General features: G+C 40.6%; 1 protein-coding gene across 1 annotated transcript in view; it reads right to left on the reverse strand.

The window, feature by feature from the left end:
- LOC149166597 (ribonuclease 2-like) overlaps nt 1-20,704 on the reverse strand; it is a 186,341-nt gene that overhangs the window by 84,650 nt on the left and 80,987 nt on the right. Inside the window, exons 3-6 of the mRNA XM_089432703.1 lie at nt 2,523-2,596; nt 2,339-2,440; nt 2,136-2,139; nt 1,839-1,930 (exon numbers count right to left, since the gene is read on the reverse strand). Coding sequence (XP_089288829.1) covers nt 1,839-1,930; nt 2,136-2,139; nt 2,339-2,440; nt 2,523-2,596 — 272 coding nt within the window. The remainder of the gene's footprint in view (nt 1-1,838; nt 1,931-2,135; nt 2,140-2,338; nt 2,441-2,522; nt 2,597-20,704) is intronic.

The following is a 20,704-nucleotide window of genomic DNA, read 5'->3' on the forward strand; positions in this document are numbered from 1 at the left end:
TAGGGTTTGACGCTGTGGCTGTGGTATGAAGCAAGGAGAGGCGTTGAAGCATGAAAGTTAAGGGTATGATGATTTTGTGAAATGCATGAAGTATGAAGCATGCAAGTGAAGTCAGAAGTATTCTGTGTATGAAGACCTTAGGTTGGTGCCTATACAGGTTTTGCTAAGTTGGTGCTTAGCCAAGAAGATTGGTGTTTCCGATAGGTTGGTACCTACACATTATCTTTCTAAGTTGGTGCTCAGCTAAGGAGATTGGTGTCTCCAACAGGTTGGTGCCTACAAAGCTTTCTAATAGTAGCTTGGTGCCTATAGACATTTATAAAGATAATTTTTTGTGGTTTTACTTTTCTCCTGCAATGGTTTCTGCATTAAAATCAATGTACTGTGATTTGAGTTTACATGAATTTAATGTTTTGAAGTTAATAAATGATTGATGAATGTTCATTTAAAATTAAAAAAAGAATCCTATACTGATTCACCCCCCTTTTTAGTATAAGCATAAGATCAACATCAACTCCAATTAAGTAATGAAGAAATTACACATCTCCGTCATACTAGGAAGTAGAAAGCATGTATTTGCGGAATAAGAAATTTTTTACTTCAAATTAATTTATCTCTGCATACTCTTTCTATATAAAGTTGATATAAAATTATTTTACTTGAGGTGGACATTGGAATATTTTATTTATGGCCGACATTGAAATTTTTTGCTATTAATATTTTATTAAATTCCATGCATCAACTACATGTTGAGCACAGAAGGAATCACATATCTTCATACTGGAATGTAGAAAGTGCCTTCCGGCACAGTGAGAAAAAAAACACAGCGATTACCCTATCTAAATCACATTCAAGGAACCTGGAGTGAAAAGGAATGCATATCACTTCCTATTTATTCTATTATATTTTTGGGATAGCTTAGAGATAATAGAAAACCTTCATTAAGTGGTGCTTTACAAAAGACTAATACAAATCCTAAAAGTTGATCATGCAATGGGTTGCCCATGCCAGAATAATTGACATTTGAGCTTCAATTTTTTTGATTACTTGGATCTGATGTTTTATTTGAACTTGAAAGGCTCTATTACCATCCTGTAGATCTGAAATCTATCCAAAGGGAAACAAACACTAATGTACATAGACTGGCCAAAGAAAGTGGGGAAATGTTATATATTCATTGACAAAAATGGTTTATAAAATTATAAATAAGTTGTTAAGCTAGCTTGACAAAGAAATTTTCTCATTTAAGCTCTTAATAGTGTATGGATTAACGAAATATCAATTTATTCATACATTACACTCCCTAAGAAATGATGACGTGTATGTTGAATGAGTTCCATTTTAGTAAAAGAATAATTCTCCATTGCTTGCACTCTGATTCAGCAAAAGAAGAGACCCTGTCCAGAACTTCCATCTTGATTTCTCTTGATGCATATAATAAAAAAGAATTCTTGATTTAATGTATAATTTCCTGAAAGGTATGGTCCATGTTTAATTTTTTCTCCTCCTTATTTGTTAATCTCCAGGTATTTCAAATATAACTGTACGCCATGGACTTTACCAATACACGATCAAAAAATAATTTAGAAGACAGAAATGTCTAATGGTTTGCTTTGAAATAAACCCATGTTTTTGCCTAGAATAGGAAATTCAAAATGTTTGTATTGCTACAAAATTAGAAATCTCTAGACCCTTATAATGTATCAGAAAACCCCATTCACATTCGGGTAAAATAACAACATTTACTAACATGGAACTCACCATGCAATTAAAAACTGAAGAAAGGTTGAGCTTAGGTATCTAATAAAAGAAAATTCTTTATTATCTGAAATACTAACCAAGATGTTGTACTTTGAATAAAGTTGAAGTGTTGTTGAAAAATAACCATATTCATCTCGAATCACAGGGTATGCACAGGTTCCATGCTTCTCTGCAACCAGCAATTAGAAGTGGCAGCAAACATTAATAAACCCAAAAAAGGGATAAAAAAAATTCTCCCTATACGTCAAAAGGTGTTCATGAATATGCCAATGGGATGTTTAAAAGTTGGTTACAGCACTGACACAGATTACAGACTGCAAGAACTTCTGTGTATCTTTACTTTAAAAAGAATTGCATTTATGGGAAGGACATACCCCACTGCGCCACCAGACAATCATGTCGCAACCACCCAACAGGTACAAAAATGGTGTTAGCAAATAAAAAGAACTAAACAACTTCAAAACATCATAAAGATCAAATAATTTGATGAATATACATCACACAATGGTTGGTGCGTTAATATTATTTAAAGAATGTATTTACAAGGCTCTCTTTTTACTAGGAAAGTAGAGTTCACCTCATGTTCCCAAAATGAACCTCTTTTTCCATGACAATCACTTGGGGAGCTGCAGCTTAAGGATGGCCAGTCCCTTTCAAGTTCTCCATGCAGACTGGCAATCTATCAAAATTTTCAGCAATAAATTCAATAGGGTTATCAAAACAAAGACAGTATATATAAGTTTTTAAGGTCATAACACAACCTTGCTTTCATCGAAACTAGGTCCGTTGCAACATTGAGGCCAACTCCCATCATTGTAATCAGGCCATAAACCATCTGTACCATAGGAAAGTCATCCATACAAAGTACAAATTCTAACATAAGGCGCAAGATAAAGTGCAAACGCATTCTGACATATAGACATCCCAGTATAGTGCAATTGCAGTGCATATAAATAACAAAAAGACAATTTAAATAGACACACACCTAAGGCCTGTTATTACACAAATCTGCACCAGCAGACCTGCCTAATAATTATAGGCCATCTAACCCTTTCATTGCTAGATGCATATCCATTTAGACTAATGCTTTTCTAGTCATGGGGGGGTCCCTAAGGATTGTACGATGTTCTCAAATGAACTGATCTGCATAAACTCCAATTTGATAAGCACACAAAAAATTCACTCTTGAGCGGCCACTAAGTGCTCAAGTGAGAATGGATTTAAATAAAATTAAGAGTGGATGAGATCAAACTCCAAAGACAATTTGTAACAGTAGATTAACAGAAACGAGTGAATTGAATTTGCACCTGAGGTGAAGAAGGTTCCAAAAGTGCACCATAAACAACCATAATACTGAAAAACAACTTAATTAATCACATCCTATAGGCTCACAGAGCTAAAAGAAAGCATAATCATACTAAATAACATATTATCCAAGAGATTGATCGCATCATAGTGAGTCAAGTGATATGCTGCCATCGATCTCCTTGCCTGCAGTGGAGGTAGTGGTCCAAAGTCTAGAGGATGGAAGAGTGAAGTCATCCACTGCCACAATCTGTTCTAAACGAATGCTGTCTAAAGTTTAAACCCTGCTTTGTCTCTAAAATCTACACATATAGAAGCTCACTCTAAAGGAATCAATTTGCCCTTGCCACTAGTGCATGAAAGCAAGAAAAACATGCCAAATTATATCATCCTTTGCATGGCTCCCAAGTCAGTTTGCTGCTGTTTTAGCAGGTTTTTCTCTGCTGTTTTCATTATTTTTCCAGCCTCGATTTCTTTCCATGTAAACAAAATTGGTAAAATCCTTCTACTTTAATTTTTTATCTTTTGTGGAGTTGGCTTTATTCTCATGCTAAATAATTGGATAAAGCTGAGCTTTAACTTTTCTTGACAAAACCACATGGTAACTTGGCATGATTGACAATAAAAAATGACAAGGGCGAGTTAAGGCATAAAACACTTATTTAAGGCTTACATTTAGACTAGATAGTGTTGAATTTTGGTAGCTGCGGTCGGTATTCTCAAATTGCATTAGCCCACAAAAAATAAAAGAGAATGGAAATATAAATTTGTATCCAAGTCGACCCTCAAAGTAAATTAAAAGAAGAAATTCAAATTTTGAATTTGCCTCCAAAACTCAAGTCGGCTCAAAGGAGGGAAATTAAATTTTAAATTTAAATTTCATGTAGGCTCCAAATCTCATGTTGGCCCAGCCAAAAGTTACACCGCTTGAGGCACCTTAAATTTCTCTAAATTGACACTCGACCTCCTCACTTGAGACCAATTCAATGAACACACAATTTCTCTTTCCAGCTCATACATGGGAAGCAAGTCTGAGGAAGGAGCCGGAAGTTTTCAGTGGAAGTTTTCTGATCTGTTTGACCCCACAGTTGTGGGCTTGACCAATGATTTCTGTCACAGAATTTGATCTTAAGCAGCAGTTTGACCTCGCATCTGTGGGCCACAGTAGCAGACCGTTTGACTGAAGTTTTCTCGGCAGTTTGACTGGTTTTCTGGGCAGGTTTCCTTTGCACGTGTGGGCCACAGAGCTTGACAGTTGACAGAGGTTTGACCAGGCTGATCTGGGCAGAATTCAGACATCTGACTGCAGGCTGACTGAGGGTTTCTGGGCAGCCCTTTTGACTGAATTTCTAGGCAGAGATCCTCAGCACAGTTTGACCGTTCTGGGCCTGTTTGACCAGGTTTGACCTGAGTAGTTTCTGTGGTCAGTTTGAGCTAGTTTGACTGAAAATCAGATTGTATCTCTTGTTGAATTGAAAAGGTAGGGCTTTTCCCTAGTTAAGGGTTTTCCCAAGGTAAAATTTTGTGTCTCTGCATTATGATTCCACTAAATCTCTACTATCCTACTGCATTTATGGTTGAATTTCTCTGAAGTACAATTGCTTAATGATAATCTGAATGTGCTAAAGTAATATCAATATCATTGGTCAGTTTCAGGAAACTGTGTTTGTCTATACTGCACTTAAAAATCAAAATGGTATCAGAGCTTTGGTGAAGAAAGGGCATTGAGATCACTCCTTAAAGACACCCTTTTGTCTGTGACATGATATCTGAGCAGATGGCTCCCTCTTTTAGGGCTGAGAATAAGCTGGAAGGCGTGATGTTCCTTTTTCTGGTGTTCCTTATGAATGGACTTTCAGGGTTGGAGGCAGACAGGTCACTTGTGCAGGTTTTCTTCATCAATGGGCCTAGGGGCTTTTGAAGACGTTTAATGGGGTTTTTAAGAGTTTCTATGGGATCTGATGGCATTCGCTTTGCATATTCCATCATCTGCACAACATGCCTTTCATTTTGTTGCATTCCAACAACTTTCGAGAAACAAGGTTATTATTGGGCCTAACTCAATTAATCATGCTTAAGGTAGCATTCCGAGAGGAATACTTGACGGAACACCTTAGTGTAATAGCTCATTGGAACTGGAATGAGCAAATCTACAGGATGGGATGGTTAGAAGTGATTTTGAGTAACCTAGGGAGGCATGGTGGCCACTTTACCATTTTCCCACATTAAAAAGAATATTTTAATTGAAATAAAAAGAGCAAAATGTGCTCAATGATTGAAATAATAATAAAATAGGAGGTTCTAGAGAGGTCGATCAGATTTATAAAAGAGGAGGAGGCCATTGGAAGACATCTTGGATTATTGCTATTTTCTATTGATGAGATTTGGAGAACCTAGTTCCCAACTTCTAAAGCCCCAGGACGGAAACCCTCAGGTGTGCTAGTGGGTGTTGGACGAAAATCCAACACTCTTGAGGAGATTTCACTCAGAAATCTCACAGTGCTTCATTGGAGTTTTGGAGAGAGCAGTTTTGCAGTAGCAGGTTTGCAGCAGTCTTCTCGCCGGGCCGTCTACATCATTGCCAGGGTCATTCATCATTTGGGTCAGAGATCTTTTTCTGGGTTTTGCTTCGCTTGCTTGGCAAGCTCAAGTTCCACTATTCCTCATGTTGATGTACTCTTCCCAGTGGATTAATAAAATGACTCAGTGATTTTATTGGCATCTATTTGTGTATCAATTTGCTGGTTGTGTGTTTATTTGCGATTATTTTGTTGTTTGAGTTCATTTCGGGTATCTATTGCTAAATTTTCCATTAGGGATATTACAATGGTATTAGAGCTAGTTTTCCTGCCAGCCTAAGGGTTTCTTGTAAATTGTCGAACCAAAAATCAAAATTGTCATAAGAGCAAAAGGACCTGGTTTATTGTTGAACAAGCCATATTCTCTTGGGCCAATTTATAGTGATTTGCTAAGGCCGAACTAGCTTTGGGCCCGAATTTTTGTGAGGACCAAATTTGTACTAAGACCACAATTATTGAACCCGAATACAGTCATTTTGTTGATTCTAAGTGACCTCAGGAGGAGTCGTATTGTTAATTTCTCGGCAAGATGGATCGAATTCCGGGACATCGCATGAATACAATTCCAAGGGGATGCCTGAGCTATGTATCAAATCTAAGTGAAAGCTTGTTGGGTCAAAACTTGATCTACTCACACGCACTTCCTTGGTCAGTGCGTGGAGTCAATTCTGTGTAATGGTTGGGCATGGGATTGGTCACTGCAACAAAGTGGCTCAGTTGGGCATGATTATTGAGGTGTAACATACTGTCTGTAGAAGACCTGTGAATGAGTGTGCGCAGAGCATATTCATTTTTGTAACGTGAAGAAACTGTGTAGCATCGTCATCATATGATCATGCAGTTGTCGTGCAATGGTTGCATGGTGCTAAACTGAGTTTCACTTTTGAGCAAGGAAAGAAAAAGGGGATGCGACTAGGGCATAATTTGATCAGCGGCTGGCATGAATACTAGAGTGGACCCGTGTTGATTATCCAATTGATCAGGGAAGCGGTGGGGCCTCAATTTGTAGGTTAATCTGCTGGATCATTTGCTCCATTTAACTGATTCGTTATTTCGCCTTGTTTTTTCGGCTTGGTACGACCACAGGGGGGCAACCCTGGTGTGTTGTTGGCTGAGTGGAGCTACCTGAAATCCATGCAGCATTGATCCGAATGCGTGATGAATCAGTTGGTGCATGGATAGAATTGATGCGACGAGCTTCATGTTCATGTGCGAGATTCATTTCCATGGCAGAGGATAAGTTGCTGGGTAGAAAATATATGTCCTATAGGGTGAGCACTTTGTAGTAAAGTGCATATGAAACGCGCATGAGGGGAGTATCACATCAAAGGAAGGATCCCTGAGTCGACCACCACTCCCTGTCAATCAAAGGCCGAATTGTCTCACAATTCGATTCTGTTGGTGTGTAGAACGAGTAATCGGATCGAGCAAAATGAAGGTGTAGTCGCAGCCAAATATCAGACACTAGAGCCAATTATTGAAGATCCATTGCACTGTACTTGGGAGAGTTGAAACTTGGGAGCCCATTTAACGTTCACGAAGCCGAATTGAACAACTATTCATGAACTAGAAGAAAGAACGCGTCTGGCTGGCGAGATTATGGGGCCGACGTAAGTAGAGGGAACAATTGTCTATGGTTGCAAGTGAACGAAGTCATTCTCAAAAGCCACATGTCTGGAGGGGCGTTGAAAAGCATCGAACGCAAGCAGAGTGTGGACCTAGATTTTCCCAAATCCATCAATAGTCCAAAGAGTGCAGGAACAAGTTTGGAGAGCAGGAGACTACTCGTAGCCGCAACTTTCCAAAGAATACAAACCCAAGGTCGAATTCTGGCATGCTTTCCATCAGGGGTTGATTTAATTCTAGTTGAGATTGGTCCCATCCACAAAGACCGAGAGCACTCTTATGTGGAAACTCAACTATTACATAAATAGTTGATCGCATCTACAGGCAAAATTATTCTACTCCGGCGGCCACTTTATTGTGAGTGACTGCCAGAGAGTGTATATATCTTGTTTTTGGGTGTATCACAAGAACAATGACTATGTATGACTGTGTGTTGTTGTATCTGACTTGCGCGCATAGTTGACTGCGTCGGAACAAAGATCAAGTGTAATAAGGAACTGTTTGGTGTGTCATCAGAGACAGAGTTGTTGGAATATTGTTCAGAAAACCAAGAGAGTGCCGAAGGGTGATCTCCAAGCATCGCAGAAATCAATGGATTAATCAGTAATGCTTCATTTCTGAATGGTTTGATTTCAATCATTATTGTTTGGGAGACTGTCTGAAGCACATTTGCCTCTGCATATTTGGGTCTGGAGATAAATATATATGGATACACCTACAGCAATATGCAACTTCCATTTTATTAATAATGCTATGTGTATCAGTTAATGATGTCATTCCTAAAGGTGTATTTGATGAAGGGGGACCACAAGTTCCACATTATTTCAGCTTGGTGTATGCTTGGATTGGATGTTGTTCCTCCATCTTGCTTGTTGGGCATGTTTGGGAGTGTATATGGATGATAAATTGGTGTATGTATCTCTATTAAAGGGCATCCTGCTTTTCTGATGCATTTTCTCACAATATGGACGCACATTGGGCTGCTCAACAAACCCAGGTTCCTCTACTTACTCTAAATGATGTACTTTCCTCGTTCTGGACTGATATTTATATATGCTTGCTCAGTAAATTAAGCAGTGATTTGCATGAGGCCTGGTTCCCATTTCTTTACTACTGTGTAACACATTTTAAGGAGGAAATTAATCTTACATTTATAACAGTTGTCCCGAAACTTTTTGTCGAAACACCTGACACAGAAATTCAACAAACTCATAAAACAAATATTCTTGTCATCATTGAGACAAAACATGGATCAAAACTTTATAAAGTCCCTTAATAAACCAACAACAGCAAACAAAAAACCCTTCTCAAAGGGGGTCTATGCCATTCTTCAGAGAGAACAACCAAAGGATGTGCAAAAGGGGCAAGAAATAGGACACAAAATATTTGCACTTTTGGGACAGATTTGAAACACGTGAGGGTCTCTGTGAAAACCTTTCTCAAACTAGAAAAAATAGACACACACCTCTCTAAGATAGACCAATTAGAGGGAAAGAAGCTGATGTGGGCTTTGAAACCCGCCATGCTAGCTTTAATACAGCCCAAGTTTTTGGAGTACCCTTGCGAAAGGGTCACACTTTCAATTGCCTCCTGTCTCAACAGTATCGTGATGTCGACCGCACCTATACCTCCTTACATTGATGACGTAATGAGGAGAGTCTACAGACTGATAGTAGAGACCTTTCAAGGTTTGGATAACAGTGAGGGTCCTACATTTGGGAAGAAGGCTTAGGTTTTGGAAATTATGGCCATGACTAGGACTTGGGAAATCATGTTTGATCTTGAGTGTGATGATTTGATCTTGCAGATGTTTCAATGCTTCTTCAACATTAGGAAACATCATCTTGACACAGTCACAGCACACATGCAATCCATTTCGTCCTCATGTATGGGAGGTCATGATACCATTTGCAGGAGGTTGCAGACTAGATTGTTGACCATTTGGAGGAGAGAACAACTAGCCTCACCTGCTGCTTATGAACTAGCCGAAAGGTTGGTTGAGTAAAAAATTGGGTTGCTCAAGAGACAGATGACGAAGGAGGATTTGCTCAGGTTTGGTGGATCATGCAACAAGAATGAGCCAAGGAGGAAGGGGTTTTGCTTCATCTGCAAGGGACCATGGGGACCTAACCACTCATGCATGGGTGGCACCGAGGAGACGACAGGGGAAGATCAGGAGGAGATTCCTTCTAACTTTCAGGATGAGGATTCTTCTTCTATAGTTGAGTCCATGGACACCTCTAAGGAGCATGAGCAGTCAGGGGGAGTTGTTGAAAGCAGATCAAAGTTGCAACCATGTTTGGTAGAGGAGATTGATGAGCAACTGCTTGTTCCCATTCAGCATGAGCAGCACATAGTGGAGCACAGTGTGCATGATGGGCCATCTTTGGAGAGTTAGTTGGTAGCTCATGTTGAGCCCATGATAGAGGAGGATGAGCGGAAGTCCTTGGGGCCAACCATTGATGAGGAGCAAGAAGATGTACAGACGGCCACCAGGGAGGTAGTATTTGCAGACATGGGTCATGAGGAGGCATTGGGACTTACAAGACAGTTTTGTCGGTGACGAGTGCACCGGAGGAGCATAGAGTTTTCAGTGAGATGAGGGAGGCCCTTTTGGAGACAACGGTGCGCGAATCTTTGGGTCTACCCACTGACGAGGAGAAGGTAGATGCAGTGGTAGCTAGAGAAGCTGCAATATTTCTAGGCAACAGCCCTCTCCAAGAGTACATAAACAGGACGTGTAGCATGGGTTGCCCACTTATAGGGAGAGAGGCAAGGATTCCTAGACATATTTGGTTGATTGGTTGGGCAAAGTTGCATGAGTTGAGCATGGTGCAGAATAGTGGACTCGTACGATATACAGTACACATGCATTTGATCCTTCCAGCGGGATGGATTGGCGGGAGATTATGAGTTGGTATCATGTTGGTGGCACGATATTCTCAGTCAAGAGCATAGTGCAATAGGAGCCCTTAGACATGAGGAGTACCACATGCTCCAGTTGTCGGTGGGTGGTAGGCCAACATCTTTCCAGCACTTCAGACCTACATCGACATAGTGGGACTGACCTTGGCCTATGCCAAGGGTTGGACTGGAGAGAGGTGATGAGTTGGTACGCGATTAATAATGCAACATTAATAGCTGGAGCTATAGTACAACAAGAGCCATGGAGCATTGATGCTTGTCCTTGGTGGCATTGGGATCCAAGAGGATTTGTTGATGACAGGTTCAGTCAGAGATTGGTCTGGGATCCGGGCATTGAGGGGTTCATTCATGGTGGGTTGACACAGAGGCATAACATCACCCAGTGGTTTGTATGGGATCCGAGCATTGGGTCTCAGTTGCATTGGGCCACCAAACTGGTCCACAAGTTTGGATTGCTTGAGGGCAAGCAATCTTGGGGCGGGAGGATTTGTGATGTTCCTTTTTCTGGTGTTCCTTATGGATGGACTTTCAGGGTTGGAGGCAGACAGGTCACAGGTGCAGGTTTACTTCATCAGCGGGCCCAGGGGCTTTTGGAGATGTTTCATGGGGTTTTGAGGAGTTTCTATGGGATCTGATGGCATTCGCTTGGCATATTCCATCATCTACACAGCTTGCCTTTCGTTTCATTGTATTCCGACAACTTTCGAGAAACAGGGTTATTATTGGGCCTAACTCAATTAATTACACTTAAGGTGGCATTCCAAGAAGAATACTTGACGAAACACCTTAGTGTAATAGCTCGTTGGAACCAGAACGAGCAGATCTACAGGATGGGATTGTTAGACATGATTTTCAATGACATGGGGAGGCATGGTGGCCAGTTTACTATTTTCCTACATTAAAAAGAATATTTAATTGAAATAAAAAGAGGGAAATGCGCTCAATGATAAAAATAATAATAAAAGAGGAGTTTCTAGAGGGGTCCATCAAATTTATAAAAGAGGAGGAGGAGTCCATTGGAGGACATCTTGGATTATTGCTATTTTCTATTGATGAGGTTTGGAAAACCTAGTTCCCAACTTCTAAAGCCCCAGGATGAAAACCCTCAAGTGTGCTAGTGGGTGTGGAACGAAAACCCAACACTCTTGAGGAGATTTCACTCAGAAATCTCACAGTGCTTCATTGGAGTTTTGGAGAGAGCAGTTTTGCAGTAGTCTTCTCACCAGGCCATCTACATCATTGCCAGGGTCATTCATCATTTGGGTCAGAGATCCTTTTCTGGGTTTTGCTCCGCTTGCTTGGCAAGCTCAGGTTCCACTATGCCTCATGCTGACGTACTCTTCCTAATGGATTAATAAAATGACTCAGTGATTTTATTGGCATCTATTTGTTTATCAATTTGTTGGTTATGTGTTTATTTGTGATTATTTTGCTATTCAAGTTCATTTATGGTATCTACTGTTAAATTTTCCATTAGGAATATTACAAAAGGTCCAACAAACTTTAGGGTTTGGAAGACAAGAATTGAACTTATTCTTGAAGATAATGATGTCATGGAATATGTCCAAGGAAAGGTTACTGAGCCAGAGTGTACTGAAATAAAGGCCAAGTACAAGAAGACTGAAATCAAGGCTAAGAGGATTCTTGTTGAGTCCATCAAAGACCACTAGATTCTGTTTGTTTCAAGTACGCAAACTTCAAAGCAGGTGTATGAAGCTCTAGTAGGGCTATATACTATCGACAAAATTGGTCAAAAAATGTCTATGAGAAATCAACTTCGTGACATTCAAATGACTAGAGTAGATACTGTGGCTTCCTACTTCATGTGGATCTCTCAATTAAGGGATCAACTTCAGGCATTAATGAATAAGAACTTGTGACTACAGTTCTTAATGGACTGCTTGATTCATGGGATTCATTTGCATCTAGCATTTGTGGCAAAACAGAAATTCCAAAGTTTGAACAGCGATGGACCTCTTGTACCTAAGAGGAATCTAGGGTTGTATCAAAGGGGAAGATTCAGAGACCTCAAGATGGTGAGTCCCAAGCATTTGCAGCTCCTTCAAAGAGTGGTAAAGGAAGAAGAAATTTTGGAAAGTTTCAAAAAAGGAATTCAGGTAGAAAACCTGCTCCTCAAGAGAAGAAAGATATGTCAAAAATTCAATGTTTTCCTTGCCACAAGTTTGGTTACTATAAGAATAAATGTCTTGAAGAGATGAATGATAGAAAGGGGAAGGCCAAGCAGCATGCCTCAATAGTGGACATTCACATCAGCAAAAACCCAAGAATGAAAGTTCAGGTGACACAAATTATTTCTTCTTTTTTGCCCTTGCAGGTTCTGTTGCAGACAGCAATGACATTTGGTTAGTAGACAGTGGTGCCTCCAGACATATGATAGGTGATCATGACAGTCTCTAAAATCTGGTGGAGAAGAAATCAACACGAAATGGTGGAACTTCGAGACAACAAAAAATATGTAGTCAAAGGTGTTGGGTCAACATCTTTCCAATTGGAATCAGGTGGAAATATTCATCTAAATGATGTGTTGTATGTGTCAAGTCTGAAGAAGAATATGATTTCTATTTCATCTTAGGAAGATAAATGTTAAAATTGGCAATTAGGGCCAAACTCCATGTGGGTCATCTTATTTATGGCAGCTGATATTTTTCTTGGATCCCTCTCATCGAGAGGTGTAGGATTGATCTAAAGATCATCGATTCAAATAAATATTCATGGAGTTATGAATTTATTTGTGTTATGGAACAATTCATCAAGGTCGGCCAGCAACCAAATAAACCCCACATGTGCTCAATGTTTTAGTATAAAAGGAGATGACTTGAGAGTCATTTCACACACACTTCTATCTTGATTTCTCTCCACTTGTCTTGGGCTTTAGTGGAAGAGAAATCTAGGAGTGGAAACCCTAGACGTTGGAGGAAAAGAGGCTGCCCTAGCAGCAGCAAAGAAGGCAGGCCAGCGAAGCAATGGAAGGGTTATATGCGTTGACCTAAAGGAGCTCAAGGAAGGCAGCCCTAAACGTTGTCCTAAAGGTAGCCCTAAATGTTGTCCTAAAGGCAGCCCTAAACGTTGTTCTAAGGCAGCCCAAAACGTTGTTCTAAGGCAGCCCTAAACGCTATCCTAAGGTCAGCCCTAAACGATATTCTAAGGCAGCCCTAAACGCTGTCCTAAAGGCAGCCCTAAACATTGTTCTAAGGCAGCCCTAAACACTGTCCTAAAGGCAACCCTAACGCAGTCCAAGAAGGCAGCCCTAACGCTATCCTAAGGCAACCCCAACCTACACTATCTCAAGGGTATCCTAGCCACTGTTAAGATGAAGATAGACGTTGTCCTAAACATACCAATGGTGCCCTAGCCGCAGGCCTAATGTCGCTGAAAGGGAGGATTGTTTTAAGGCCTAAAACAAGGCACCGAGCAGCTAAAAGGAGGCCGAGTTGAAGAAGGGTTGTTTGGAGCAGCGAAAAGGTGGGCTGTAGGAGACAACGTGGGACTGTGGTAGGCCGCAGTCCTAACCACCTCAAAACAGGGACAGCATGGAGAGTTTGAGGGCTCAAACATGCCCAGGACAGCAGTGCTAGTAAATGGGACAGCTGGGCTAAATGGTTTTGCTAAGACACATAGGACAGCAGCAAGGTATGGCAAGGCAAAGGGGACAACAGCAAGGGGACAACAGCAAGGTATAGCATGACTGTTAGGGACAGCAGCTACAGCAATATATCTAGGCAGCAATGGCAAGGGACAGTTGCATAGTAAATGGGACAGCAAAGGAATGCTTAGGCAAACATGGAACAGCAGCAAGCATGGACAAGTGTGGCAACATGATGCAGCTATGGCACATGGGACAACTGTGGTAGCATGGTACGGTAATGGCACATGGGACAGTTGTGGCAGCATGGTGCAACAATGGCACATGGGACAGCAGTGTAGCATAAGGTGCAGCAGTATGATGTGTACAACATAGTCATGAGGTCCAACATTGTGATGATGGGTGCATCATGGTGTAGCACGGTGAGGTGCAGCATGACGATGAGATGCAGCACAATGATAGGTGAAGGAGTCACCTTAGAGAATCAGTTGAAGCAGCATGTCTTCAACTGATCTCATGTATCATCTTCTTAGAGATGATCTATGCTCTTATCTAGATAAGTCAAAGTGTTGACTTTTGTTGTAAATGTACTATCTCTCTCTCTCTTTGCTGAACTACTGAAGAACATATAAGAAGAATTGATCAAGGGTTTCCCCACATTGGGGTTTGTCCCTGGCTAACGCCACATCTTGTGTCCTCTTGTCTCGGCTTGTCTTCTGTGATTTATGTTTATGTTCTATCTGCAATTTACTTTAATGCTGATGTGATTTCTAATCTGGAAAAGATATTGAGCTAACTGTGAAAATTGAAATAAATAGCTCTAAGCATAGAACATACCTAAAATTAACAATAAAGGATGCAAAGTTGCATTCATTGATGCACAAGTCCTTGTATTGTTGAAATTTGGCAGCTTAGGGAGAAATTCCTCCTTTGGGAAGCCCTCCTCATCCTAAGGAGACCCTTCTAGCCCTTGGAAGAATTTAATTTGCACAAGAAAAAATATTATTTTTAATGTGGAACCATAACTACACAAAAAAGTCAAGTCAGCATGGGCAAGGAAATTCAACCTCATCAACCACATATAAATAGAGTCTAGACATCACTTGACATCACTTGGAGGCATCATCACACATCTTCTCTCTTCATCTAATTGGTTCATACAACTCTGAAATTGCATGGTTTGAGTTCCCATGTGCGAAGGAGAAAGAGTGTTTTTTGTTGACCAATGTTGACTTCTGTTCTTGGGCTATTTGACTTGCGTTGACTTGAGGAGATTTGACTTCATTTGACCTGATTTTGGATCTGTTTTGGAAGGCTGAGTTGACTGGCACTTTGACCAAGATTTTCTGTACACTTTGACCAGCGTTGACTGTAGTTTCTGGGCTAGGGTTTCCGCAGGTCAAACTCTGACTTTGGCCAAATTTGTGGGCATAGTTTAAGGGTTGTTTTGACCAAGTTTGACCGGGCATAAGAGGTCACATCCTTTAACTGTTTGACTAATTTGTTTGGACCACTTTGACCATTGACTAGTTAGGGAAGAGTTAACTATTGTTGACTCTGAACAAAATTTGCAGATTTGAAGTTTGACCAAATTTGACCTTCTTGCTCATATTTGATTAGATCTTAGTTAGTTGATTTGACTAGTCAAGGCTTTAACCTTTGACTCATTGTTGATGTACTTGGACTATGTATCTCTTTGCTGAACATTTGATGACAATCTAATAGAAGAAGAATTTGGAAAGGGTTTTCCCCCTTGGGTTTTTCCCTGGTCTTTGAACAATCTATTGTGTCTCTATTGTTCTTGGTTGTCTTCTATTGTGCATTTGGTTCACTATTCTATCTACAATTGCTTATTGTCATTGGAAGATTGAAATTGTTGGATAAAGTGATTTCTATTGAAAGAAGAAATTGATTACATGATTGTTATAGCATAGAACACTGAAAAATTAACATGGTATCAGAGCTGAAGACAAGCCCAAGGAGACAAGAGCAATCACTTTCAAAGGAATCTGATTTGAAGAAGCTTATTTGACTTGGTCAAGATGTCTACCTCATACTTCAAGATTGAAGAGAAGCTGAATGACTCATCTAACTATGTTGTTTGGAGAACCAAGTTGGATGTGACTTTGGATGAGAATGATGTCTTGGAATATGTTGAAGGCAAGGTACTTGAGCCTCCTGAGAATGCTTCTGCTGCTATCAAAGCCAAGTACAAGAAAGGTGAGATCAAAGCTAAGAAAATTATTATTGATTCGTTAAGAGATCATTTGATTATTTATATTTCAAAGTTGAAGAAGTCCAAGGAAATGTATGATAAGCTGGTTGGGATGTACGAAGTCAACAACTTGAATCATATTCTATCCTTGAAGAATCAACTCAAGGACATCAAGATGAACAAGGGGGAGACTGTGCAGTCATATTTCATGAGGATATCCCAACTTAAGGATCAATTATTGTTTGTTGGAGAAGTTACTTCTAATAGAGAGTAGGTACTAATTGCACTTGGAGGTCTTCCATCGATTTGGGAGACATTTATTACAACTATTAGCAACATGATAGGTTCCCGACATTTGATGAGTTCATTGGCAAGTGCACTCAAGAAGAGACCATTCTGATTTCTAGAGGAAGGATTCAAAAGCACGAAGAAGGAGATCCCTTTGCATTTGTTGCTCAAGACAAAGAAGAGGAAAGCACGAGGAGGTCCATCTAATTCAAGAAAGTCGGCAACAACATCTAGGGACTCATAAAGAAGATTTAGAAAGGACAAAGTTCAATGTTTCAAAAGCCATAAGTATGGTCACTTTGCCAAAGACTATCCAAAAAATGGAAATGCTCCTAGATCTTACAACAACAGGTTCTATAAATGAATAAGAATAGAAGCTCTTGCTGCTCATGAAGAAGGCCGCCATCCTCAAAAGAAATCAAGGAACTCATGGTATGAAAATAATGCAATCTCTACTCAATGTGAATATTTTCTTATTTCTGCTCTTTCTAGCTCCTCTCCTCCAGATTCATTTGATAGTTGGTTGGTGGATAGTGGGGCTTCTAGACACTTCACTGGCTATCATGAATTCCTCTCCAACCTGGTTGAGCGGGAGACAAATTCGAAGATCATTCTTGGGGACAATTCTACTTATCCTATAAAGGGGTCTGGTTCTGTCTCATTTCATTTGGATTATGGTCACCATTTACATCTATAGGATGTTTTGTATGTGTCGGGATTAAAAAAGAATCTTGTGTCTATATCTGCATTGGAGGACAAAGGAATGAAGGTTTCTTTTATAAATGGAAAGGTCCTCACCTAGCCAATGGAATCTAGCCTTAGGGATGCCTTCACTTTGAGATCAATATTTGAAGGCCTCTACAAAGTTAATGGACAACTGATACGAGCATTGGTTCATGATAGTAATAATCAATGTGAGTTGTGGCACCGAAGATTTGTTGGCTTTCATTATGATGCCTTGCTAAGGTGAGGAAGATAGTTTCTGGGATGCCTAAGATTCAAGCAACTCATGATGGGGTTTGTTCGGGATGTGCATGCGGAAAGAAGACGAAGGAAGCATTCCCTTCAAGCGAGAGTAGGACCAATGGCATTCTACAACTCATTCATTCTGATCTATGTGGACCCATGCCAATGGCATCTCTTGGTGACTACCTATACTACATAATCTTTGTGGATGACTTTTCTCGCAAGACATGGATATTCTTATTGAAGCATAAAGACCAGACATTTGATATGTTCACAAACTTCAAGGCGCTGATACAAAATCTAACATGGAAGAGGATCAAAGTCTTCAGGTTTGATAATGGAGGAGAATTCATTTCAAATAAGTTCACTGGCTTTTGCAAGAAAGCTGGAATCAAGGAGGAGACTATTGTACCTTATAACATCAAGCAAAATGGAGTGGTTGAAAGGAAGAACAGGACCATCATGGAAGTTTCCCGAGCTATGTTGCATGATCAAAAGCTGTTGAAGTTTCTATGGGGAGAAGCTGCAAATATTGTTGTCTATGTTCAAAATAGGACTCCTCATCAAGCCTTGGGTGACAAGACTCCCGAAGAAGTTTTCACAGGTGTAAAGCCTAATGTTGGACATTTGAGGATTTTTGGCTACCCTATCTATTTTCATGTGTCGAAGGACAAGAGGAACAAGCTGGAAGCTTCTAGAAAGAAAGGTATGTTTGTTGGCTATTGTGAAAATTCTAAAGCTTATAGAATATATGTACCTGGTCAAAGGAATATAGAGTTTAGCAAGGATGTGACATTTGATGAAGATGTTGCCCTTGGGAAAGCAAGGGATACTCCTCCCCCTACCAATGTTGAAAAGAAGGATGATGCCATGGATGTACAAGAAGGCCCTCCCATGACTAATCTAGAGACTGAACTTGTCGATGACCCGTTAGAACCCATAGACCCCTTGGATCCCCATCCTTGTGATCCTCTCGCTAGGAAGAGACCACTTTGGCTTCGTGATACCTTACAAGATGTTGAGAGACATGTTGCTGCCAAAGGAACCTTCAGGGAAAGCAAGAAGCCATGCCGATATCAGGGATATGTTGTGGCTATGAGCAACATTATACAAGTTGAACCACATACTTTTGAAGCAATGAAAGAGCAGGTATGGAAGGATGCTATGGCAGAGGAATATGAATCCATCATGAAGAACGATGTGTGGTAAGTGGTTCTGAGACTCGAAGGAAAGTCTGTTGTGACTTCAAAATGGTTGTACAAGATCAAGCATGGTGCAAATGGAAGTATCGAGAAATATAAGGCGAGATTTGTGGCTAGAGGTTTCTCCCAGAAAGAGGGAGAGGACTATGATGACATTTTTGCACCAGTTGTCCGCTACACTACCATTCAGTCTATCGTTGCTCTAACTACTAGCCAGGGATGGACTCTTCACCAATTACATGGCATACTCATGGAAGAAGTATATGTTGAGCAACCACAAGTATTTGAGGAGCAGAACAGGAAGACTCATGTGTGCAGGCTGAAGAAAGTGCTTTATGGATTGAAGCAAGTCCCTAAGGCTTGGTACGCCTGCATTGATAGCTACCAGATGAAGCTTGGATTTACAAGGAACAATGTTGATCTGAATCTTTACTTCTAGGTCGTCCAAGGTATGCCCGTGTTTTTGGTATTATATGTGATGATTTATTCTTGACAAGTGGAGAGCCTCTTATTCTCAAGTGTAAGAGGGAGTTGGCCTTTGAGTTTGAGATGAAGGACCTTGGATTGATGCACTACTTCCTAGGCTTAGAGGTGTGGCAGAGACCTGGTGATATTTTCCTTTCTCAAGGGAAATATGTTGTCAAACTACTGGAAATATTTGGAATGGTAGAATGCAAGTCCATGGGCACACTGATGGAGATGAACTTCAAGAAATTATGTGGAGAAGTTGTGGGACCTGATCTGGAAAATCCCACTGAGTACTGATAGTTGATTGGGGCACTGATGTTCTTAGTGAACACTCGACCAGACATATGTTTTGTAGTTAACACTCTGAGTCAATTTATGATCGAGCCTCTACATGCACACTGGGTTGCTGCTAAGCATGTGCTGAGATACTTACATGGGACTATCAATCTTGGATTGAGATATACTGCCAGAGATGTGAGACTACATGGATACACTGATGCTGACTGGGCCGGAAATGTTATTGACAAGAAGAGCACATCAGGGTGTTGTTTTAGCCTAGGGTCTGCCATGATATCTTGGATGAGTAGGAAACAGAAGTTTGTTGCTCTTAGCATGGTTGAGGCTGAGTATATAGCTGCTAGAATGGCTAGTTGCGAGGCAATATGGTTGAGGAAGCTCTTTGGCGAGCTATTTGAGCAGGTTCTAGATACAATAGTGATATATTGCAACAACAAGAGTGGGATCCAACTGGCAAAGAATCCTGTGTTCCACGATAAGTCCAAGCACATTGAGATTAGGTATCAGTACATCTGAGATATGGTGCAGAGAGGAGCCATAAGACTCCATCACATTTCGACCGATATAGTTGATATTCTTACCAAGGCTTTGCCGAAAGGGAAGTTCTTGGCCTACAGAGAGCAACTTGGACTAGTGAATATGACCCTCCCGAGAAAAGGTCACAGTTGATCGAGGACACTAAGCTATGCTCTTGCCCCCTGTTTCAGCTCCCATGGAGAGGAATTGAGCCAGAGAGTTCTGGGGTTGAGGGAACTCTTGGACAATAGGATGTGCGATCCTTGTCATTTATGACAAGTAGGGTATCCTACCTATTTTCACTGTAGGGTGTACGTGATCCTTATCATTTATGACAAGTTGGGTATCCTCCCCTACCATCAAGTATGGGACTTAACAAAGTATACCCTAGTATGCATCCTACAGACAAGATGGGCTCGTCGTGATTGCCACCCATCTGGCCAATGGGTGAGGAGAGACTTGGGAGTGTGTGATCCTTACCACTGGTAAATTGGGTATCCTCCTCAAGTTAAAGGATGCATGTGTTCTACCAGTTCATTCTTGAGGGTCAAGGTTGGAAGATCAGCAGGCAATAGGATGTGTGATACTTGTCACTCATGACAAGTTGGGTGTCCTGCCTATTGTCATTGGATATAGGGTGGCAGATTTATCTCCCCTATGATGATTCTGTTGGAAATACTGAGAGGGAGGGTGAATCAGTATTTCTTTTTCGACTATTGTTTTACCAGTTAAACAATTTATATTCAGAACACAAGATGAACAACAATAATCAATGCTTTTATTAATATAATCTTTGCAGTAAAATAGATACAATATATAAGTGGTTGCAATTAGTTGCCAAGCTCCAACTCGGACTTTGGTGAGGCTCCAACCTCCAGAGCACCAACTCTATTTCGCCAAGACACCAATCTTGGACTTAGGAGCACCAACTCCCAAGGACTTCAATCCTTCC

The sequence above is a fragment of the Pinus tabuliformis genome, chromosome 5_1 (genome assembly GCF_031772625.1).
Source record: "Pinus tabuliformis cultivar Carrire ecotype Pingquan chromosome 5_1, CPIR1, whole genome shotgun sequence".
NCBI classification, from domain to species: Eukaryota; Viridiplantae; Streptophyta; class Pinopsida; order Pinales; family Pinaceae; genus Pinus; species Pinus tabuliformis.